Source organism: Bactrocera dorsalis, chromosome 1 (genome assembly GCF_023373825.1).
Source record: "Bactrocera dorsalis isolate Fly_Bdor chromosome 1, ASM2337382v1, whole genome shotgun sequence".
Lineage (NCBI taxonomy): Eukaryota > Metazoa > Arthropoda > Insecta > Diptera > Tephritidae > Bactrocera > Bactrocera dorsalis.
In genome coordinates this window covers 63,458,314-63,484,400 of record NC_064303.1, presented here as the reverse complement: position 1 = coordinate 63,484,400, position 26,087 = coordinate 63,458,314, and the positions used below count along the sequence as shown (strand labels likewise).

Here is a 26,087-nt window from a genome sequence, read left to right as displayed (position 1 = left end):
TACGCTTTAACCAATAGTTACGAGGGGATTGAATTGAAACTTAAAACTATGGACATGCATATGCAATTGTAAGTACATTACAGCTAACAGCAACCCATATTTATACGGACAGATATTTATACATATCTACAGAAGGACAACAAAGTTGCTGTTTTTTCAATATTTTAGATATAATCAAGTTTTTATTAAGATTAGATTAGATGGTAAAATAATTGTGCTAAGTTAATGTTCTAAGCTAGCAGGGGTAAATAACTTGAAGGAATCAAAGTCGGCGAAATTCCTTTAGGTGCTGGCAAAATTTTAAATTAAAATAAAAAAAACATGTTGCTTTTAAACATCCATTACTCGATTAAATCCTGAATAAAATACAATCAAAATTTGGCATCTTCTTGACTTATATTGAAGGCCACAAATTTAAACTTTGTTTCATTGCTATATTTCAGTTCGCATCAGCTAAAATTATAACTTATATTTATTATAAAAATTATAAAAACTTTCTCAAATGAGATGTATGTACATATGTGAGACAAACTCAACCGATGTGGCTAAATTAAAAATACTTATATTAATGTGGAAAACCTCAACCAGAAGATCGAAATTCAATACATTAGGGGTATAAGGCTAAAACCAAGGTGTAAACCAAATCCAATTCTTTTCCATTTAGTTTCATTAAAATATCACGCATTTTGACGAACTTGTCTAAAAACAGATGGAAAGACGGAAATCATTATATGGGTTGCATTGGGATTGAGAAAGGGGCCTGCATTAAATTGTATATTTCTCAGGCACACTCGAAAACTTAACATAAATAATACATAAATAACACTCACTGACCGACATATTCCGCACACAACTTGGTAGAATAACGAAAATCATTTTAAGTAGTATATGGGAGTTGGGGGTAGTACTGACTCATGTTTTCAATTTTAACCAAGACGACATACCATTAACACCACAGACTAATAAAATGCTACCAAGGCTCCAATCTCCGATCACAGCCGGGTGTCCGAAAATCCTGATACTAGTTATATGGGGTCCAGGTCAAGTTTTCGTCTATTTTTATTGAATTTAGGTGCAAAGATAAACTGTTATGAACAAAATATGCTCCATCAATTTTATTAAGATACCTAACATATTGGGTGATATATGCTATATAAAGTCACCGGGAAGTTCGCTAATATTTATTTTAGGTATACGGGACTGGTTGTGGCGAGGACAAGACGAAATATCTCCTGTCAAAAGTCAACTATAGGTACTGGGTTCCAACCATTGTCCAATACTACCACGGTTGTAAAATTTAATATATCCTGTAGTTATTGGTTAATGATTTATCACGCTTTTAACATTACCTTTATATGTGGAATAAGCGGGTTTTTATAGTTAGGCTGTTCACGATAAGGTGGTTATCGGGTTATGTGATTAAGTAAACAACAACAAAATGCGGTATGACAAAATAACCAAAGTTGACCAACCTAGACCCTTGTTTACAGATTATGTGGTTGTTTGCTTATTTCCAGTGTTAGAAAGTCGTTGGAATTTTACTAAATGGCAGCACAAAAAATAAATAAAACTAAGCGAATGGCATTTCCATTTAGATTTTCTTATTGGAAAATCTGCTATCAACAGCTGTTTTTTGTTTACAATCAGTAAATTAAAACCGAAATAAAAAGCATCCAAAAGCATCAAAAAGTATCAAAAATTATAAAAAGTCATCAAAGTAAGTAAAAATCACAAAGTACAAAATAAATATACACTTTTTGTCATTTATTTATACTCTAATTTTAGTGTCTACAGATATACGAAAGCGCCGGCGAGAAAAGGAGGTGAAGAAATGGACGGAAGCCGAAATCAAAACCGTGCTGTCCTCTATGCAGGATCACCGAAACGTCGAGCTTAGTTTTCGACACATTAGTTATTTATTTTGATTTAATTACATCTCCTTTAATTTCAGAAACCAACAGCGAAAATCTACTATAGTAAGTTGCTTGAAGTGACAAAAATTGAAGCAACGTGGAACATCTTAAAATGTAAGATTCGCTATTTAAAAAGCCAAATGAAATCGGCAGAACACTGGCTAAATTCCACGGGCGCTGGAGTAGAGGATGGCGATGTGGAGCTGACTGTGATGGGTAGATTTTATATATTTTAATATCAACTTTGGAATTAAATTGATTTGCTTTATTACAGATAAAGTGCTTAAAAGTTGTCCGCATTACAAACAATTAGCGGACATTTTTGCTACGGAGAGGGAAGCTGAGGTGGTGGTATTGAGCTCCTTTGCAATGGAACTCGACTGTGTAGAAAATGTTGTGGATGATTTGGAAGACCCCGAACCCGAAGTGGAAGAAAATGACATATCTGAATTGGCATCTGGCTCATCTGCGGCCAGCCCGTTTGTAAAAAAAAATTAAGGCCAAAGGCTTCGGTATGGTGTTATTAAATGTTTTGTCAACTTATACGCAGAATCACCTGCAATCCACTCTTCTCCACTAAATAAGCTAGTTGTGTTTCTTCCAATATGAGATTTCCTAAGCACTTTAGAATCGTGGTAGCTTCCGGTAGCTTTGTAAAAATCTTCCATCGTCAAAGCAACACAGAACATTTTCTCGCCAATGAATAGATTTTGGAACATGTAGCTCATCTCCCCGTCTACTACAGATGATTAAAGTTATATCCTCTAGCAGTTCATCTAGTACTTCATCCATTGCATTATGACACTGTTCAGGGCGCAAGATGTCTGCAAATTTTATACAAAGACTTTTTTGAACCCTTAAAATTCGGATTATTTAATAAGCACATACCTTCAATAAAGTCCATTTCCTGAATAGCAGAACTTATTTAAAATTCGATTATTTTGCTTTTTAAACTTTGTTTAGGCATTTTATAAGTTGGAATTTCAATGAACTAAAATTGTAAACAATGGACAGCTGTTTGTGCAAAAATAAGCAAATAACCATACAACATAGGGTGCTCACGGAGCATAGAGGTTATTTTTAATCTAATAATCACATAACTCGATAACCACCTTACCGTGAACAGCCTAAGTATTCAATTTGAGCGAATTGGGTTATTTTGGCTTGGATGGCTTGAGAGGTATGTACATTAAAGTGGCGCCTTCTTTCCACTCTTTAAAAATTTTTATTCAACTGGTGCCCCTTGGACTACGATCCCCTATGTCAAAGTTTTATATTTTAATTGAATACTTTGTAATGACATTTTGCAGGTTTTCCTTTAACGGCATTTTGTGTGCGTGGCAGTGGTCGTCTTTATGTCGGTATTCTGCGTGAGACGATTGTCTCATGTCTCTAATAGTGACTATAGTAATTTAGTGATTCTGTTAGTCAGGAGTCTCATTTGGGTATTCTGGCAGTTGCAGTGTAGTAGTATACTGTAAAGTAGTATACTCTATTTGCCAGAATACCAAAATGAGACTCCTGACTAACAGAATCACTAAATTACGATAGTCACTATTAGAGACATGAGACAATCGTCTCACGCAGAATACCGACATTACTCTTTTGCCAAGGAACACCTCTATCAAGATATCTTAATTTTTACTCAAGTTACAACTTGCACGGACGGTGGACGAAAGGACTCGGCTCATCATTCTAATCATTTAATATACAGAAGCCGTTGTCTCTCTCGTCGACTTGTTTAAGGTGATACATACAGCCGTTAGGTAAACAAAACTATCAATCTCCAAAGCAACATGTTGCAAGAGTAAAGCGAAAATTAATCATCCTTTAATGAGATATTTCTGACACGAATTTAACTGAAGCTAAATTCAACCAAATATTGAGTTGATTTGCGAAACGTCAACCAGAAGATCTGAATTGATAATATTAAGGATATGAAATTAGGATGTTCATGTTCAGCGCTAAACCAATAATATAATAAGTATTGTTAGAATAGCGGAAATTATTATATGTAGTATAGTAAAATTTCACACACTTTCGGCATTAAACCACTATTATACATTCACTTAATTCTGCTAAGATTTTTACATACTCGTATTAGGTATCTCCCTTCCGAATTTTTTACTTTTGAATTTCGCGGCTATTTATAAAGCACTACAGAGCTCGTATCTGGCAATACTATACACGTTTGGAAGGTCTTGACATAACCTACAAAACGACGCTATGCATGATTACTTTGGATATTGCGTTCAACAGTTATAGACGTGTAAACATGGATTGGAAATTGCGCTAATTTAAATCTTCCTTCGTTAAAAGCAGATCCGGTGTTGGGTGTTTTGGGCGATGGTACTCTATCACTTCGAACGCGGAGGAATGGTTTCGACGATTCAGAGCGGGTGAAAATGACACCATGTATAACACCGGTCAACAAAAAAAAAATAATTTTTTGAGGTTTCTGTTCTCATGCTTGAATTCTGATTCTAGATATTAAATATTAATCTTCAGTTTTTAAAGTTTGCTTTGGGCTGACCTACATCGATAAGTATATTTTAATTTATTTTGAATAACCCGAAAGTAAACAGTATTATTGTTTGTAAGAGGCACAGTAGTGAATGTTAACCTGTTTATTATAGCTGTAACAACAATATTAGTGTATTACTCAGTTAAAAAATGGCATCAAGTCAGGGTGATGCTGATTTATTCTGTTTTATTTGCGGTGAATTTATTAAAGTTAGAAGTAAAAAACTTGCTTTATCAACAAATTTGAAACTTTGTGAAGCCTATGAAGCCTATTTTAATCTAAAAGTCAGTAATCAAAATGAAAATTGGGTACATCACTTCGCCTGCGTTAATTGTAAAAATACTTTAGAACGTAAGAAAAAAATCGAAAAATTGCTCTAATTTCTACGAAAGCAAACTTTTGCCGGAAAAAATTTTTTTTCCTTGTTTTTGTCATAGGAGGAACTAAAATTTAACACGTAGATGTCAGACCCAAAAATCGTGTTGTCCGGTGTAATCCAGCCAACAGAAAACCTGTGAAGACGAATATCGATCAAATCATGGAAAACATAGAGTTAGACCGGCATGTGGCATCTCGTGACATCGCCTAGAAGATGGGAGTTAGTCACCAAACCATTTTAAGCCATCTGCAGAAGGCTGGATACATGAAAAAGCTTGATGTGTGAGTACGGCATTATTTTACGCAAAAAAACCTTTTGAACCGAATCAACGCCTGCGATGCGCTGCTGAAACGGAATGAAATTTACCCATTTTTGAAGCTGATGGTGACTGCCGGCGGAAAATGGATCACATATGACAATATGAAGCAAACACGGTCGTGGTCGAAGGCCAAAACAGTGGCCAAGCCGGGATTGACGGCCAGGATGGTTTTGGTGTGTGTTTGGTGGGATTGGAAGGAAATCATCCACTATGAGCTACTCCCATATGGCCAGACGCCTAATTCTACCATCTACTGTGAACAACTGAACCGCTTGAAGCAGGCGATCGGCCAGATGCATCCAGAATTGGCCAACAGGAAGGATGTAGTTTTAAACCGTTGATGACTCGTCATAAGCTACGGGAGCTCGAATATGAGGTTTTATCGCATCCGCCATATAGCCCGGACCTAGCGCCAAGTGATTACTACCTGTTTCTAATCATGGCTAACGCCTTGGTGGTGTAAAGTTGAACTTAAAAGAGGCTTGTGAAATGTGGCTGTCTGAGTTCTTCGCAAATAAGAAGGGGGGCTTCTACGAGGGAGGTATTTTGAAGTTGACGTCTAGATGGAAAGCGGAAGGGAGATCTTTGACAGCCGTATATTATAAGGCAAACCGCAGGTTTGAAAAGTTTTTTTACATTTTATCTATTTTTGGAATTACTACATACAGGTATTAACAAGTCGACAGAAATGTTCGTAGGGCAATATTGAAAACATTTTTTTTTTTTATAAAACTTGATTTTATCATTTAATATATGTTATTAACTCAGAGAGTGATAATATGTCTATCGAGATCAAAAACTTTTTCAATAATAGTATTAGTTATTAGTTATTATTATATAAATAGTTATATAATAAATATACAATATTTGCCTTAAACCTCAAAATAAGCTCCAGTTTTTGCGATTACCTCTTCATTGTTACTAAATTTCTTACAAACGGGCATTCTTTTGAGATCTGACGACAGGAAATAGTCGCTGAAGCCAGATCTAGAGATTACGGTGGATGCAGAAGCAATTCGTTATTGTTTTTAATGGAGGACCCACAATACAGATTTTTGGCAAAACTAAATATTCACTCATATCGTCAGTCATACTTTTTTTTGTTATCTTCAGAGTCTCAGCTCGAACAATTTCACTTTACAGGCATCCTAAATTATTATTGCGACTTTTTTGATGTTTTCGTCGGTAACAGCCACTTTAGGGTGTCCACTGCTTTCATCGTCTTCGGTGCTCATTTCGCCTCGTTCAACCTTAGCAACTACTTTTCAACGGTTGATTTCCCCGATATCTAATTAATGCTTATCAATTCAAACCTTGGCTTCAGCACTATTTTGTTCACCCAAAAAGCAGAGCTTTATAAACCCACGAAACTCTTTTTAAGCTTACATAGTTTGCTTTACCAAAATGCTTTATATCATAAATTAATAGTCGTCAGCATTCAAATTTGTATATGTATCTTTTAAAGGCATACAAATAATGTGGATGTAATAGTGGTAGCACTATTTAAGTACTAGCTTACCTTTTCAACCCACTTGTTATTAAAAGAAAAAAATGCTGTCTGAGTTAAACCTATTAGGGAAAGGCGCCACGCCAAGTTTTAAAAAACTTATCACACATGGTCTTGCTGTACCAAATGCATATATAAGTTATGGCAATTTATATTGTATGTTATCGATTAATAGCGCTTTGTGGGCGTAGCGGTCCACCTTCGAAATCGCCCTCCCGATTCTGCTTAAGAACTAGCCAAAAAACGTCCGCAAACGCAAATTTGGTGTGGAATTCGTGGTGGAAGACAAATCCCGTCGTTGAGTACTGTCATTCACCCCGATGGATGAACGTCTAGCCACAATCCGCATCAATGCGAAGATCTTCAACGTATAGGTGATTTGCACCCTCGCCACAACGGAAGAGAAGGACGATATTACCAATGACTTTAACGCCAGAGTGAGCAATGAAGGTGATAGACGGAAGGCACGTCTCCAGTGTTATAGACGTGTATACGCTCCTAGGTCCTAACATCAACTGGGAACACTATCTTGTTGCAGCCAAGATACGCACGTCAACCAACACAAGGAAGGATCGACGTCCATCAGATATTCCGCTGGTACGGTGAAAAGTGCCGTATCACAGTAGAGAGAAAGCAGGCTGCCTACCTAACAACGTTACAATCGATCAGAACACGTGTGAGATGGGATAGATACCAAGAGTTAAAAAGGGAATCGAGAAGTATTTGCAGAAAAAAAAACGAGAGGCCGAAATGCGTGAGTACGAAGAGCTTGACAAGCTAGCCGATAGGAGTAATGCTTGAAAATTCTATGAAAAGATGCGGCGACTAACAGAAGGTTTCAAGACCAGAGCATGTTCTTGTAGAACCTCCAGAGGCGATCTAATAAGTGATATCCAGATCATACTAAAATTATGGAGGGAAGACTTCTCCAGCCTGCAGAAGGGCAGTGAAAGCACAACATATGAAGATGGCGAACCCATCATTAAACAAACAGTCGTTGCACTCGCAACTTGGCTTTCACTATCGACAATCATAACTTGGAAGTCGTAAATAATTTTATCTGTCTTGGAGCCAGTATTAACAGCAACAACAATGTCAGCCTCGAAATCTATCGCAAAATAACTCTTGCAAAAAAGTGCTACTTCGGACTAAGTAGGCACTTTAGAAGTAAGGTCCTCTCCCGACGAACAAAAACCAAACTATAAGTCACTCCTTTGTGTATGAGATACAGCTCTGAAAGTATTCGACATACCCGCCGGGGAAAACTGAGGAAAACCTCCACTCCGTTGGAAAGACCTGGTTAAGAAATACCTAGCTTCGCTTGGTGTCTTGAATCGACGCCAAGTACCGAAAACACGAAGCAACTGGCGCTTTTGTAAACTCGGTTATAACCGCGTAAGCGGTGTCTACGCCAGGATAGAAGAAGAAGGTATATAAACCTATATCTATATCGATTAGTTAATGTGATACAAACAATCATTAGGTGAGCAAAACTATTATACTTCATATACATATAGCAGTATGTTGCAAGAGTATAAAAATATATATTTTAATAAATAATCATTTTCGAAATAGTGTAGATTTTAATCAATTAAATAAATAGCTACATTACAGTTTATAGTCAGTTTGGAAATATAATGTTAGAGGCTAATTTTAGCTAACTTTCCATTGCAAAAACCGAAAATGATAGTAAAAGTTTCTAATATTTATAAATTTAAATATTTTTGTATTGTAGCCAAGGGGTGCAGCGGTGAAACCACAGCCATTTACAAAAATAGATTGTTTAACTCAAATTTGTAATAGGACACCTCTTATACCCCACAGACCTCTTAGCACGTAGGTCGCGAACTTTTCCTTCAGATTAGTTGAGTAATGCTATTATTGTGTTTTGGTATTACTTCAATTCCTAATTCTGGATTCCTTAATAATATATATATGAATAAGAACTAAGGTACTTTAGGTTTTACCCCTTAGTAGATGTGAATGCGAGTGACGCGAATGTTATAACAATTATACTTTTGTTTATGTCTATGCATTTAATATTTTCTGTAAAGCACAATATTTATTCCGCTATCGGGTCTATTATTATAGTAAAATAATTACTGTTTGCTTAGTGTAATTATTTTCGAAAGGTTTTCACCTCAATTTTCTTCAGAAAACGTTTTAATGTTATTAACGGCGTCATTGCTTGACCAAAAAGTTTTAGAAGCTCTTTTTGTGAAGAAACCTTAAAAGGAAATGAGTATTACACACAATATTATTTTATTACTACCTAAGGTAACTTGTCTGTAGTATATTATTTCTAGTGAGTAAGTTACTATGAAGATTTAATTGAAAAAAAAAAACAAATTACCTTGGCCAAATATATGCACCAGATACCTCAAAACCATAATTCCATGCACCGGCATATGCTCCTTGATGCTTAGGCCCAGTACAAACACCATGCCCATGGGCCTTACCGTCCTCCCACCCGCCACAAAATGTTCCTCCATCCTCAAAATCGAAACGCCCACCATTTATTTGGGGGCGTTTTGAACTGTCCAATGTAACAGAGTTCTGAGGGTCGTTTGTAGATGAAGGCTGCTGTACTCCAAAAGAAGTCATCGTAGTAGTTGTATCGAAGGCTCAAATCGAATATCTTTTATTTAAGAATATTCTTTTTCTTTCAAATATTATTTTGCTTAAAGCATGTTCATGTACTATTTTTTAATTTTCCACTCTTGTATAATAAATTCGATTAGCCTGTGTTTTTTCTCGTTGAGGACAGTATATTATTTGTTTGTGCCTATTGAGTTTGCGGATTACTGAAAAGAAGAAAATAAAATGTAGAAATATACATATATCATTTTGCCATGGATTATCTATCCTAGTGAATGGTAATATTTTTTATATGTGCTATTATCTTACTGCGAGTTGATGAACAATATTTTAGTCAATTAATGAGCAGTATAAATGAATAACTTGACGGTCCTACGCATGAACATTGTCTTTTTATGACTAATCTGGTGACATTGCACAGGTGCATTTAAATTCCGAAGTAAAATGATAAGTGAGCCAATTTTAAATCGTAAGATATTTGTTTGCTTCCTGGTAAATCCAACGAATCAAAAATTCAATTTGATTTTACAATACATAGCTCATTGCTGGGCAATGACTGTTGTATTTTGAAGTTTATAGCGTCAATATTTATATTTTTTGCAGTTAAAATAGCTCGTTCACGAAACCAGATATGATTAGTATTGTATAATATTAGCTGGGTTAAACCACGTCAATCCAAGGAAATTTCGCAAAATCACTGATTTTGAAAATTAGCAGTTAATTGTTTAAATAAAATATCTTACATAAGTTTCATAAAAAGTGTTTATCACGCTAAAAAAAAAATTGAAAAGTATGTGACACAACGCGGAACGATGGATGTGCCATACATTTTAAGAGCGGTAGGTGGACAAAAAATTCAATGCCTTTGGAATGGTATAAAAGAACAAAATTTTTTTGCAGGTTATTAAGGGTGAATATTTTTCGCGTAGTGTCACATACGTATTTCTCTTTTTTTTTTGAGGACTGACAAAAAAATTTCATTCCAATCGGCTCAGCCCTTTAGGGAGAGTTTAGTGTCATACTCATGTACAATACATTTATATATATGTATATATAAAGACATACTTGCACGTAAATAAATTCTTTTCTCATTTTCTATTGTATAATAAATAAATTATTGATGAAGTGATACATAGTTCCGACCCTTCTTAATAAATAAACCAAAATTTATTGAACTTTAATCAACATACTGAAATCAATCATTAAACTAAGCTTTTTCAGTGTGGAAAAAAAATTAATTCCATTTCAAAACAAATATACATATCTAACCGAGTTTCAACGCGAAATGACTTTCTACTACAATCTATTCTACACCACACAAAACTTTGTCCAAGAGCCATGTATGTATGTACTTAAGTTGTTCTGGAAGTCATAATTAAACTTAAAATCAGAGGGACTAAATACTATAACATTAGTGAAGCACGTCACTACTTCGAGCTCCAGCTATACCAAACAGAATAGTAACCTAAAAAGTGTATACAGTCACTCGCATACAATACGTTGATCTTATACTAATTTATTTGTAAATTTAAATTTATGTACAATATGTACATATGTATGTATATAAAGCTACATAGTTTACGCAATTCCAAAATACCTACATGTCGTTTTAGAATATTACAATGGAATAAACAATAAAAAATAAGGGCTGCTTTCTCAATGTCAGCAACGATGTGTCATTTAAGTTCTTCACCTTCTTTCGAAAAAAAACTTTTTTTAATCAGAAGTTAACGGCTGCTAACCAGACATAGAGAAAACGGTCCCAACTATGTACATACATACATACATATACTTGTATTACACTTAGCGGACCTCTTACCTTTAGCTTGTATACCAAAAGTTTACCATGACTACTGATCAAAATTAAACTCTATATATGTATAGTACTTAGAGAATTATTAAATTGAAAATTCAACGTTCACTAAAAATAAAAATACTGAACATCTTTATATATATAAATCTTCTGACCGTGTGTTTGCCTTGGGATTGCTCCTAAACGGATGGACCGATTTTGATGAAATTTTGTGTGTACGTTCAAGGAGATTCGGGAATGGTTTATATTTACAATTTGGTCCACTGGAAAATGTTTTTTAAATTATTTTTTCATTTTTAATCAATTTTTAAATTTGAAATGTTTGACCGATAGATGGCGCTCCCATCGCAGTATCCAATATTCAAACCTTAAATTGGTGTAAACGTGTATTAAACAAAACGATGCCAAAGAAAAAGGCGATATCTGTGGATCAAGTTTTTATCACATCGCTTAATATCTATAAAAGAAAGTGATGTTAGTTACTAAGCTTATAACTAGAGAACGCCTGGACCGATTTCGGTGATTACCACCAATTCGGATAGGTCTCCGCCCAAACAACGAGAATACTTTTTTTTTTTAGGATAATTCCAAAAAGTATCTTTTTTCCATAAACATTTTTGTATGTTTTGTTTTTCAATATTTTGATTTGTAAATTATTTGAATAGTTCAATTACGGTCGCTTGCTTTTTTATTCCGGCTATTGAAAAGAAAAATTATTCAGTGAAAACTTTACGTGCGTTTCACACAAAGAGGTCAATTGCAGATTGAAATTTGTTACGAAGCCACGAAGAGGTCGCCCTAATATCGGTCCATCAAAGTATGGCAGCCAAAGGCAAGGCAAGGCAAGAAGTACTCCCAGGATGCGGTGACATACGTGCGGAATTATGGATCGCGGTCAATAAGCAAGCGATCGTCACGATGTCACAGCACGACTTTTCAAACAACAGTTACGATGTTTCATGGAGTTTATCTTGGAGTAGGGTAGGTATATGTGGTACTGTTAGATGCTAAATGTACTCTGTTGAGTAGCAAAAGAGAGGTTTGCCGCACGTACATATTCTTCTTTGGATGGTGGATGGTTGTCACACCAGATCAAATTAATGAACTCATTTCTGCGGAAATTAATGATGCAGAGAAAGATCCAGTATTATATGAAGTGACGAAAACCAACATGGTTCATGGACCTTGCGGACACCACAATCACACTTCGGTTTGTATGCCTGACAATAAATGCGCGAAACATTATCCATGTGCTTTTCTGAAACACAAGCTGGAAATGATGGATATCCACTCTATCGGCGTAAATATCGAAGTTAACAACACATCAAAGTTGACAAAACATGGGTCGTACCATATTCGCCACTATTGTCTAATTCACATTCAAAAGTCATGTGAATGTTGCGTATTGTAGTTTGGTGTAATCGATAAAATGCGTTTGTAAATACGTCACCATAGGAAGCAACATGGCGGTTATTGGTTTTAAACGACACGGTCGATACGTGAACTGAAATAAAGTGCTTTGTAGGATATTTCTTTTGAAATTCATGAACGTTTTCCGGTTGTTGTGCGTCTCGAAGTTAATTTGGGGAATGACCAAAGAGTCTATTTCAACCCAGAGAATACAGTACAGTCAACAGAAACACCACCAGCAACAAAATTAACATTAGCGAGTTTTTTCTCAACTTCCGTCAGTGATCCGTTTGCGAGAACATTGCTCTATTCGAAATACGTTGATATTATACATGGGATGCATCATCGAAGAAATTGTTACGCAGAAAGCAGGGTCATCCAGTAGATAGACATCCAGGTGCGTTCTCAACTAATGCATTAGAATGAACTTACACAATCCACCCGAAAAACGAATGCCACTGAAGTTCACACACATTTCGCGATGATCAGCCTTCAAATCCGCGTTATGGGATACGACCAAAAATTACATTGCCGAAGACATTTTACATTGCATACGCTAAGAATTGGAAATGGGTCAATACTGATTGATACTTCCCATGGTCTGATATCAATCCCATATGCCGTTTATCAATTCACGAAAGATGGACTCATCACGAATGTTTATACGAACATTGGCCAAACTGTCGTAAGTACGATTCCTTGAGTGTACGAGCAATCTTAGCTGCCACAAATACCTATGTTGTTGACTTAAACTGGAAAATTCAAAGTCAAATTCCAGGAGACTTGCAATCATACAAATCGATCGATCGTCTGACAATGAAGACGACACCGTGAATTACCAGTGGAATTTGTAAATTCTTTGGAGAGGCCTGGTATGTCACCGCATCATCGCAATCTGATTGTGATGCACCTATCAAATATAAGGGACAGAATGCTTGATTCTACGGATTTCTTTTGAGTTCTAACGATTTGCCAATTCGGTTCAAAAGTATTCCGTTTCCAGTGAAAATTGAATTTAAAATGACGATCAACAGAATAGTCGCATAGTGGGTGGCATACATTTGGAAATGCTATGTTTTTCACACGGCCAGATATACGTGGCGTGCTCAAGAGTTGGAAAACCATCTTCTCTGTACATTTACGCACCGGAACAGAAACCAAAAAATTTTGTTTATCAAGCTGCGTTACATTGAAGAAAAATATAGACAAATAGCAAATAAATGATTATCAATAAAATATGAATTTTTGTCTTTTCATTTCAAAACACATAATTTCGCGCAGGACAACGGCTGCGGGGTCAGCTAGTTTTTTATAAATATATTCAACACATTTAAATAATCAATGGACATATGCAAATCCGTATATATGGAACCGACGTTATTTAAATTTAAAGTTATTCTGTATTTTATATCATGTTCGCGGATTTTATAAAAGTGGAAAAACAGCAATATCTGTCTGTTTGAAGGGGTTTCAATCTAAACAACACACCAGTACTTCATTTCGATTTATAGAGATACTAGCTGACCCCGCAGCCGTTGTCCTGCGCGAAATTATGTGTTTTGAAATGAAAAGACAAAAATTCATATTTTATTGATAATCATTTATTTGCTATTTGTCTATATTTTTCTTCAATGTAACGCAGCTTGATAAACAAAATTTTTTGGTTTCTGTTCCGGTGCGTAAATGTACAGAGAAGATGGTTTTCCAACTCTTGAGCACGCCACGTATATCTGGCCGTGTGAAAAACATAGCATTTCCAAATGTATGCCACCCACTATGCGACTATTCTGTTGATCGTCATTTTAAATTCAATTTTCACTGGAAACGGAATACTTTTGAACCGAATTGGCAAATCGTTAGAACTCAAAAGAAATCCGTAGAATCAAGCATTCTGTCCCTTATATTTGATAGGTGCATCACAATCAGATTGCGATGATGCGGTGACATACCAGGCCTCTCCAAAGAATTTACAAATTCCACTGGTAATTCACGGTGTCGTCTTCATTGTCAGACGATCGATCGATTTGTATGATTGCAAGTCTCCTGGAATTTGACTTTGAATTTTCCAGTTTAAGTCAACAACATAGGTATTTGTGGCAGCTAAGATTGCTCGTACACTCAAGGAATCGTACTTACGACAGTTTGGCCAATGTTCGTATAAACATTCGTGATGAGTCCATCTTTCGTGAATTGATAAACGGCATATGGGATTGATATCAGACCATGGGAAGTATCAATCAGTATTGACCCATTTCCAATTCTTAGCGTATGCAATGTAAAATGTCTTCGGCAATGTAATTTTTGGTCGTATCCCATAACGCGGATTTGAAGGCTGATCATCGCGAAATGTGTGTGAACTTCAGTGGCATTCGTTTTTCGGGTGGATTGTGTAAGTTCATTCTAATGCATTAGTTGAGAACGCACCTGGATGTCTATCTACTGGATGACCCTGCTTTCTGCGTAACAATTTCTTCGATGATGCATCCCATGTATAATATCAACGTATTTCGAATAGAGCAATGTTCTCGCAAACGGATCACTGACGGAAGTTGAGAAAAAACTCGCTAATGTTAATTTTGTTGCTGGTGGTGTTTCTGTTGACTGTACTGTATTCTCTGGGTTGAAATAGACTCTTTGGTCATTCCCCAAATTAACTTCGAGACGCACAACAGTCGGAAAACGTTCATGAATTTCAAAAGAAATATCCTACAAAGCACTTTATTTCAGTTCACGTATCGACCGTGTCGTTTAAAACCAATAACCGCCATGTTGCTTCCTATGGTGACGTATTTACAAACGCATTTTATCGATTACACCAAACTACAATACGCAACATTCACATGACTTTTGAATGTGAATTAGACAATAGTGGCGAATATGGTACGACCCATGTTTTGTCAACTTTGATGTGTTGTTAACTTCGATATTTACGCCGATAGAGTGGATATCCATCATTTCCAGCTTGTGTTTCAGAAAAGCACATGGATAATGTTTCGCGCATTTATTGTCAGGCATACAAACCGAAGTGTGATTGTGGTGTCCGCAAGGTCCATGAACCATGTTGGTTTTCGTCACTTCATATAATACTGGATCTTTCTCTGCATCATTAATTTCCGCAGAAATGAGTTCATTAATTTGATCTGGTGTGACAACCATCCACCATCCAAAGAAGAATATGTACGTGCGGCAAACCTCTCTTTTGCTACTCAACAGAGTACATTTAGCATCTAACAGTACCACATATACCTACCCTACTCCAAGATAAACTCCATGAAACATCGTAACTGTTGTTTGAAAAGTCGTGCTGTGACATCGTGACGATCGCTTGCTTATTGACCGCGATCCATAATTCCGCACGTATGTCACCGCATCCTGGGAGTACTTCTTGCCTTGCCTTGCCTTTGGCTGCCATACTTTGATGGACCGATATTAGGGCGACCTCTTCGTGGCTTCGTAACAAATTTCAATCTGCAATTGACCTCTTTGTGTGAAACGCACGTAAAGTTTTCACTGAATAATTTTTCTTTTCAATAGCCGGAATAAAAAAGCAAGCGACCGTAATTGAACTATTCAAATAATTTACAAATCAAAATATTGAAAAACAAAACATACAAAAATGTTTATGGAAAAAAGATACTTTTTGGAATTATCCTAAAAAAAAAAAGTATTCTCGTTGTTTGGGCGGAGACCTATCCGAATTGGTGGTAATCACCGAAATCGGTCCAGGCGTTCTCTAGTTATAAGCTTAGTAACTAACATCACTTTCTTTTATAGATATTAAGCGATGTGATAAAAACTTGATCCACAGATATCGCCTTTTTCTTTGGCATCGTTTTGTTTAATACACGTTTACACCAATTTAAGGTTTGAATATTGGATACTGCGATGGGAGCGCCATCTATCGGTCAAACATTTCAAATTTAAAAATTGATTAAAAATGAAAAAATAATTTAAAAAACATTTTCCAGTGGACCAAATTGTAAATATAAACCATTCCCGAATCTCCTTGAACGTACACACAAAATTTCATCAAAATCGGTCCATCCGTTTAGGAGCAATCCCAAGGCAAACACACGGTCAGAAGATTTATATATATAAAGATTTGACAATCAACTCGCTCTATCGAAAGGCACGTCTTGTAAAACGAGTAAAGCAATAAACTTATCTTACGTAGTGTTCAAGGTGTACGGACGCGTTTTTAATTCACTCAGTGAATTCTGTGTTCAAATAGCAAACAGTGCACACAAATTGTTATTATTAAACATAAACAAATTGTGCACGAAGCAAAAACTAAAAACAAAAAAGAAAATTAATCAAACAAACAAAAATTAGTGCTGCTCAGCCTCCCCAGCAAGGCCGTAGGCATTCTTTATATGCCTACTTTAGCTTTGTCGAGCCAACAACAGCAACTCCTGGCAAAATCAAAACTAACGGCGATGACTCATCATCGCAGCGATTAGCTGAAAGGGCAACTAAGCAAGCGCAGTCAGCAGAAGCAGCAGAGAACAGCAAACGGGAAACAACAAATGCGCTGACCATTATGCAGGTACCAGCAAGCACCCGGTGACCTGATAGTTAGCAGGTCACAAAACTAAAAAGAACTCTTGTCTGCCATTTTGAATATACTGAATAGAGATCATCATACATATTAATCGATTGTCGTTTTTTTATATGTTTTAAGTAGCTCAAACACGAAAAGGTTAAAAATAAATATATTTTACATAAATTTCATAAATATTATGAAACAAGGTGAACATATATTTATATTTACAGAATAGCAAAATCGTCTCAAGTCTCAAAAATTGCCTCTAACTTAAAATCTCAAATTTAGAGACTTGAGACAGTATCACAGTACAGAATCGCACGGTAAGTCCAGCTAAATCAGCGGTCAATACAAACAAATTTCAACCAGGCACCCTAAATGCTAAAAAGCCAGAAATCCTAAATGCAACAGATTTGCCATACTAAGTAATGGTTCAGACTAAAATTTCCACATAGTGTCTTTGAAAAAAGGAAATATAGATGAAACAAAAATTCAGTTCTACACTGAAAAAAGTTCAGAATAGGATTGATGCCAAATTCTAACCAACTAAAGAAAAATGAAATATACCCGATTTACAATTTAAAATATCTGCTCCATCGCAGAATCACCACAATGTACAAACTGCCAAGAGTATGGACACACAAAAGCATATTGCGCTCTGCGCAGTGTCAGTGTGGTGTGTGGTGATCTACATCCTACTTCAAAATGTACTCTTAAAAAAGTATTTAAATAAAAAAGCAGCAATTGTGGAGGAAATCACACTGTACTGTGGAGGAAATCACTACAGGGGTTGCCCTGTATATAACGATTTGAAAAATAAGTTGTCACAGGGCATTTAAGTAAGTACGTAACCAAATGTTCAACATTCCTCCTAATAAAAATATTGAAATCCCCGTCCATATTTGAAAATCAGTTAATCCTAAAGACAATGCTACAAAAGGGAGCTACGCAAACGTGGTGAGAGGCAATACTGTACAAATGCAGTTGCCCCAAAACCAACCAAATGCAAGCTTTGAAACTATGATTTTCAACCTTACCCAATGTATGACACAATTTATGGCTTCAATCCAAAATATGATTCAAGAGATAATCAAATCAAAAACCATATATTGCAAATTTTTTTAAGTAAAAAATGAGGGTATTGAACATTTGTTTATGGAATACTAATGGTGTTAACCAACATAAACTGGAACTTATTAGATTTCTAGATGAAAATAATATTGATGTAATGCTATTGTCAGAAACTCATCTTACGAACAAAAACAATTACTTTATACCGGGATTTAGACTCGTATGTTACAAATCACCCAGATGGAAAGGCACATGGAGGAACAGCAGTGTTGGTTAGAAAACGGTTAACACTCCAGTGGTCGCGCCCCTTTTTGTGCCGTTAGTAGTCGCGCGTACTACATGTGTAGAACATTTTTGACATAAGGGTTTGAAACGAAATATTTGTAAATAAAAAAATTTTTTTTAATAATAATAAGTAACAGTTTATTATAAAACCAAATCAACCAAAAAATATTCATTTTAAACATATTAGGAACTTAAAATCAGACTTCTTGCGAATAGTTATTCGTAAAACGTAAAAGTATATACACAAGTGGTCTACTATTGTAGTACGCGCGACTACTGGAGTGTTAAATCACCACGCATTAAAATCGTATGCCACAGCGCAATTACAAGCCACAGCAATAACTATAAAAAATCGCCGCGGGGACTTAAACCTGACGCCCATTTACTGCGCACCTCGGTTTAAAATTACAGACATCCAATTTAAAACCTTTTTTGGAACACTAGACCATAGATGTGGAGGTTACAATGAAAAACACACATATTGGAGCTCACGAATAATTAATCCGCAAGAACGACAGCTGTATCACACTATTATAAATAAGCATAATAACCTTGACATAACATCTCCTGGTAAGCCGACATTTTGGCCTAGTGATCGTAACAAAATACCAGATTTAATTGATTTTGCTGTAATCAAAAATATACATAGATAAATCGCACATAACAGTTGATACTCGTACAAGCACTGACTTATCTTCTGATCACTCTCCTGTACTAATAAACTATGTATATGTGAGCAACCTACATACATATGTATATTCGTTGATCCAAAAGTGTGCCTAACATCTTATAAAACGTACTGGCTAAAATATAAAAAAATACGTTAGTAGCCACATTAATATTGAGATTTTATATCTGATTAACTACAAATAAGGGCTGGTTTACCACAGGGCAGTGTTTTAGGCCCAACTCTATACATCATATATACAGTCGATCTGTTTTTAACGCGGTTTGCCGGGACACAAATTTATCCGCGTAAAAAAAAAACGCGTAAAAAAACCCACATTTTAATTCAAACTTGTTTATTCGTTCCTATTTTACGAAAAATCCGCGCAAAAAAAAATCCACGTTAAAATAACTAAAATTCCAATTGAAACTCAAATTTGGGGAAGTAAACAAATTTATTACATATGCACATATTCGCTATGCGTTGATATATTCTATATCTTTTAGTTTTAAAGAATTTGGACAAAAAATCATATTAAGTTCAATTACATATATCCAGTATTTTAGTTCTTAAAATAATCTGTTAATAATCTTTGGGATTTTTCTTTATGCATCTCTTTATATAAATCCTAATAGCACTCCATAGCGTTTTTAAAATCTCGACGAAACTTTGATAAGCGTTCATCATTAGGATCATGATCTATAAAATGATTTTCAAGGTCAGCAGCTTTGTCTAATCCTTCTCGAAGTAATTTTGACGAAAGTGAAACGGGTGGAGAGCTGACACCATCTTCTGCATTTTCAAGGTCATTATTATTATTATTATCAATTGCATGAATAACTTCCTCATCGTCTAGAGCATACAGATCAAACAGTTCATTAATATCGTCAATATCCATGTCGTCAAAACCTTCACCACCGATGCTTTTGGCTAATTCAAATTTTCCGTGTAGGTAACAAGTCCTTCATTATCACTTTCTTCTTATAACACAACATCTTGCCAAAGATTTTTCCAGTATTTACTTAGGGTGGTTTTTGTAATATCCTTTACGGCAATTTTAATACAATCGATACAATTCTTTACATTAAAATCTTTTCAAGCAGAAATCACTTTAATTGCGGAATTACTTTCCAATTTATTCAAAATAAACCTAAACGAATGCTTTATGTAATAAGTTTTTAAAGTTGCAATGATGCCTTGGTCCAGCGGTTGCAAAAGAGATGTTGTGTTTGGGGGAAGAAATAGCACTTTGACGTTTGGGTGCTCAATAACTGGGTGTTCAGGTGCATTCCTAAAATCGGAAAACATAAAATTTTTGCAAATCAGCTATTAATGATTAAAACTTACCTTTCAAAGCTCGCGGCTTTAAATTTTTGTTCACTAATAGAGGTTTTAAAACCTTGTCCCCTTATGCATTGCTACACAGTAAAAGCGTGATACGCTCCTTTGCTGGTTTAAACCCGTGCACCGATCAGGTTTGTTTAGCTACGTAAGTGCGGCTTGGCATTTTCTTCCAGTATAGACCGGTTTCGTCCGCATTGAAAATTTGGTCTGCAACATAGCCATGTGCTTTAATTGTGTCTGAAAAAGTTTTCGGGAAAATTTTTGCTGCCTCTTCATCTGCCGATGCACTTTCGCCTGTTATCTTGACGTTGTGCAGCGAGTTTCTTTTCAAGAAGCACCTAAGCCAACCATTACGTGCACAAAATTGTTTCGTATTTTGCATATTTGAACTAGATGGTTTTTCGCATTTAAATTTTTCATAAAACACAGTGGCCTTTTCTTTTATGCACCTAGTATCCACAGGAATTCTTCTATGGACGAGGTTCTCAATCCACCATACAAGCGCGCGTTCAACTTTAACCATTATGACATCTCTAGTGTTGAACGAATATGTAAGGCTACTGGAACCGCATTCAGTAAAAGTTTTCCTTATGGCGTTTTCCTTTCTTTTAATTGTACGAACTGATGATTCGTTAATTTTATGCCTCTTGGCAATGTTTGCAGGTTTTTCCCCACTTTTTAAAGAATCTAAAATGACAATTTTTTGCCTAAGGCTTAATCTTTTGCGCTTAGGTGCCATTTCGCGGTAATTTTGTTTGTTGTCGGTTTGACATTTGGTTCTCTTTTACATGGTTGCAGGTTTGCATTTTTAATACGAACATACATGCTTATATAAGGCTTAGACTTTCAATTTAAACAGCACTTGCAAAGCGCACTAGAAATAAAACAAAAGGAAAAAATCAAAATGATTCGCGAACCGCGTTAAAAAAGTAAAACCGCGTAAAAAAGACAACGGGGGATTGTTAAAAACTTCGCGTTAAAAAGAACCGCATTAAAAGGAGATCTACTGTACAGCAAATCTTCAAACAGCTAATAATGTATTAACATCATCTTTTGCGGATGATTCGCGAACCGCGTTAAAAAAGTAAAACCGCGTAAAAAAGACAACGGGGGATTGTTAAAAACTTCGCGTTAAAAAGAACCGCATTAAAAGGAGATCTACTGTACAGCAAATCTTCCAACAGCTAATAATGTATTAACATCATCTTTTGCGGATGACACAGCTTTAGTGAGCCGTAACAAATTCTACATAAAAGCATCAAGAATATTGGCCGAGCACTTAAGGTCTATCGAAGATTGGCTAACCAACTGGCGTATAAATGTAAATGAACTTGCATGAGCTGCAAATTTAAATTGTTTTTTTTTTTTTAATAAAAACTCCAAACTTAGCCTAAACAACAAAGTTCTTTTATATACTGCGGTCATAAAGCCGATTTGGATGCATGGCATTCAACTGTGGGGTACGACTTGTGCAACTAACGTTGATATAATACAAAAGTTCCAATCGAATATGCTTAGGACAGTTACGTGTTCACCGTAGTACATGCGTAATGAAAATATCCATAAAGACCTTGGTATTCCTATGGTAAAGAAAGAAGTAGAAGATAGCAGAATTAAATATATATCTAAACTCCGAGATCACCCAAACCCTTTGGCTAATGCTTTGGTACATTCCTGCGATCAAACACGTCTTACAAGAAAAGATATGTCCGCGTACTAAGCAGCAACGTATCACCAAAACAGCTCAATCACTTGCTTGAGCTTGTGTAGTTTTTAAATAGATTTAAGATTTTTATTATTAGACTTTTAAAACAAAAAGCAGATTCAATAAATAAAAAAGATATTGCAAAAAAAAAAATTGGTAGTAAACTAAATTATGCCTTATAAAATATTTCCGCCCAATTTTTTAAGTTAACTCAGACTGGGATTAATATATTCGGATAAAGTCAACTAAAACGAAAATCAATATGTTTACGAAGACTCACTAAAATCCTGCTGTATTATCCTTACTGCGTAATTAATGTTTCTGATATTTTTTGCTACTCAGTTACAGCTATTTTAACTTATTTTTACAATGAATTATGAATAGCTATGAAGAAAAGTTTTCATTTTCAATAGGTACAAAAAGAAAAACGAATCACTACCATACTCAAAAAGCTCGAAATGGATTGATATCACCTGTAAATATAAGCACGAGGAAGCGTGTTACACTTAGCATTTTTTTAACATACATATTCTATTAGATACTTCTATGAAATAGATCCATTATCAAACTGGATATCGTTTTTGTAAATAAGAACCAACTTAAAGTAAATATAAATATACTAAGCCGAAAGTTTGCATATAAATTTCTAAACATAACCAATTTCTTCATATTTATCATAAATATTTTCTGACACTCTCGGATATTTAAAAGAGTAAAATTGAATAATAAAGGGTGATTTTTTTGAGGTTAGGATTTTAGCAACCATTTGCTAGAGAGTATTATAGTTTTGTTCATGTAACGATTGTATGTAGAAATCACTTAAAAACTAATCGAGATAGATATAGGGTTGTATATATATAAATGATCAGGGGTTGTAACTTCAGTAAAAATTGAGATATCTTGATGAAACTTGACATGCAGGTTTCTAAGTGCAAAAAAAAGGTCGAGTTCGTAGGTGAGCGTAATCAGACCAGTTCCACGCCCACAAATCACCATTAACTGAAAACCTATAAAGTTCCATAACTAAGCACAAAATTAAGATATAAAACTCATATTTGGAATAAGGGATCGCAGTAGCCAGAGGCACCTGATAGAAAGTTTTGAAAAAGTGGGCGTGACCCCGTCCTCTATTAAGTTTAATGTATATATCTCCTAAACCACTTAAGCTACAACAACCAAATTTGCTCAACACGCATATTATATTATTAGAAGTCCTATCAATATTGTGAAAATGGAAATAGAATCGAAATCGGATGAAAACCGCGTTCTCTCTCAATATAACGGTACAGTTCAGTACTATCAAAAAAGCGATAAGTCAATAAGTATTTCCCTGGCTTTGATGTTTGCAAGATGCAAGAGTATAAAATGTTCGGTTGCATACGAACTTAGCCATTCCTTACTTGTTACTTTCTAAATGTGTTCTCAAAGCAATTTCTGGGCCTGTTAGCTAAGCATTAGTTACAAATTCTACTATATATGGTACACTATGTTTCTTCCTAAAAGTCTCAAAGTTAACATTAACTTAATATCAATTTCTATGCTAAAGAATATTTATAACCTGTATTAATACCGGCAATACACAAAGACAAAACTATTTTCAGTGAATAACTTTCAATACTGCAGTTCATTAAATTCTATTTGAAATTTAAAAATCTTTTAATGAATCGTAAAAACTTAGGCTTTACGTATATTGAGATATCTTGATGAAACTCTTTGAAAACAAACACATTGTGCTTCATTTTTACTGAAAACCTAATAATAATAAAATCTGTTTGAGAATGTTGTATATAATAATAGTTTGGATATAAATACATATTTTTCATTACAAGTAAAAAAATGAATCTAAGGGACTTATCTGAGAAGTTAAGAAATGTTCGAATAGAATATAAGCATGAGAGCACTGATGTAAAAAATTGTATGTACACTATAAAAGTTGACTTATTATATAATATATTTTACCCTTATTAAGGTAGTAGTAGGAATAAGGATTTGTTTAATTTTTTTTCTTAAGTTCCCAGGTATAAATAATATATGTATGCGTAAAATTTTTGTATGCGCGAGCAACTTTTAGCCAAGGAATAGGTGCTAAGCACAATTTCAAAATATTTTAACTTTATAAAGTAAAAATATTTATATTATAATAGTAATATACTATTTCACATGTGGAATATTTAATACCACTATTGTGCAAGCCTTATTGTAAAACATATATTTATATGTACATTGCTACAGTGTTTACCTTGCGTGCCACATTTCAATCAATCCATGCGGATATTTTTAGCCATAGAACATAATATACACACTCTGTAAGGCAGAATTCCTACAAAGTAACAATCAACACTATTTTTTAATAGTTAAAACAATTATAAAGCAATGTAAAACGAAATATTTTTCTTGTAGTAGTTTGTTACCACAAATACATGAAGCTTAAATATTGTACTCGTTTCTATCAGCTATAATTTTCTGTTATTAGAAATGCAAATTTCTCTTATTAATTTTTTTCAGTGTATTTCCAAAAAAGCACATTTACTTAGGTAACAACATATCGTAAGATTATATTTAAACATTTCAAAAATTTAACCACATCCAGATTATTAAACATTTAAAAAGTTTTATATATTTAATATAATTTTCACTGTGATCCGCAAAAGAACACAAACGATTAACTTGCGTATGAGTTGAAGCTCTTTGATTTTGAAATAATAGAGCGCGTGCTCTTACGGACACTATAACACAGTATTTGTATGTTAATTTACATATATATATTCTTTTATTAAACGGGCATATGAGTGCATGTTTATACGCTTGTGCACTCAAGTGCACACATATACACATGTACAACCTATACTGAAAGAATATCGATCGCAGCTATATAAACAATCGGTACTAAATTTCCGAATGCCAGATCTGCATTTTTGAGTTTCAATCTTTTCGAAAGTTTTGCTTTTGTTAACTTTTTTTGTTATTACTTAGTTGATATTACCTCAATTTAAATAATTTCAGTGTTTGGAAACACTTGGCGTAATATCTACTTCAATTTATTTTTATAAATTTTAAATGAAAAATAATTTCAATACAGATCTTGAATGAATATTTTACTATAATATTTTATAATTGTTGAGGAAACTAATAAATATATCCCTTATAACACTTTTGTCATGTGTTTAATATGTTTAATAACTGTAAAGTAATTCCTTATAACACTTTTGCAATGACCATTTTTATATTCCTTCAGTCAAGATATTGAACTAGCAGTTTTTTATTTCGACACAATATGAAAAATTTTTAATTTATGAATTTTCAAAATTTCAACTCTCGAAAAAATAGCTTTAACAATTTGCGTATATGAAGAAAATTATTTTATTAAAAAATGTTTACAACTTTTTCTCAGATTTCCAAAGATAGATATGCTGAATTTATTCTTTTTTAAATAAGAGGTATCATTTCATAAACACAAATTCTGTTCTTTCAATTCGGAACTATATTCACTTTATTCAGTTATTTTAACAGCTACATTTTGCGGACACCTACAGAACATACTATATGTGTCTAAAATTTTGCCTCAAAGAACAGAAAACAAATGTTTTGACATTCGCATCACCATCAAATCATCTCAGCAACTTTTAAAAATAGGCAGCGTCGGACCAATAACCTATTAAATTTCATCATTCACTCTAGTTTAATGGCATTATTTCTTCTTTTTCTCAATTGGCGTAGACACCGCTTATGCGATTATAGCCGAGTCAACAACAGCGCGCCAGTCGTTTCTCCTTCCAATTCTTATTCCAAGCGAGGCCAGGTCCTTCTCCACTTGGTCCTTCCAACGGAGTGGAGGTCTTCCTCTTCCTCTGCTTCCCGCGGCGGGTACTGCGTCGAATACTTTCAGAGCTGGAGTGTTTTCGTCCATCCGGACAACATGACCTAGCCAGCGTAGCCGCTGTCTTTTAATTCGCTGGACTATGTCAATGTCGTCGTATATCTCGTACAGCTCATCGTTCCATCGAATGCG

General features: G+C 34.8%; 1 protein-coding gene across 6 annotated transcripts in view; it reads right to left on the bottom strand.

The window, feature by feature from the left end:
- The window catches only part of LOC105224287 (junctophilin-1), a 159,805-nt gene extending 135,009 nt beyond the window's left edge, over positions 1-24,796 (bottom strand). For 3 of the 6 annotated variants that reach the window (XM_049462447.1, XM_049462446.1, XM_049462445.1), the window contains exons 1-2: positions 24,318-24,792; positions 8,996-9,446 (exon numbers count right to left, since the gene is read on the bottom strand). In XM_049462447.1, coding sequence (XP_049318404.1) covers positions 8,996-9,246 — 251 coding nt within the window. In that variant the 5' untranslated portion in view covers positions 9,247-9,446; positions 24,318-24,792. Of the gene's footprint in view, positions 1-8,995; positions 9,447-24,317 lie in introns of all 6 variants that reach the window. The other 3 variants (XM_049462441.1, XM_049462442.1, XM_049462443.1) reach the window with 2 other exon arrangements.
- Positions 24,797-26,087: the final 1,291 nt, after the last annotated feature.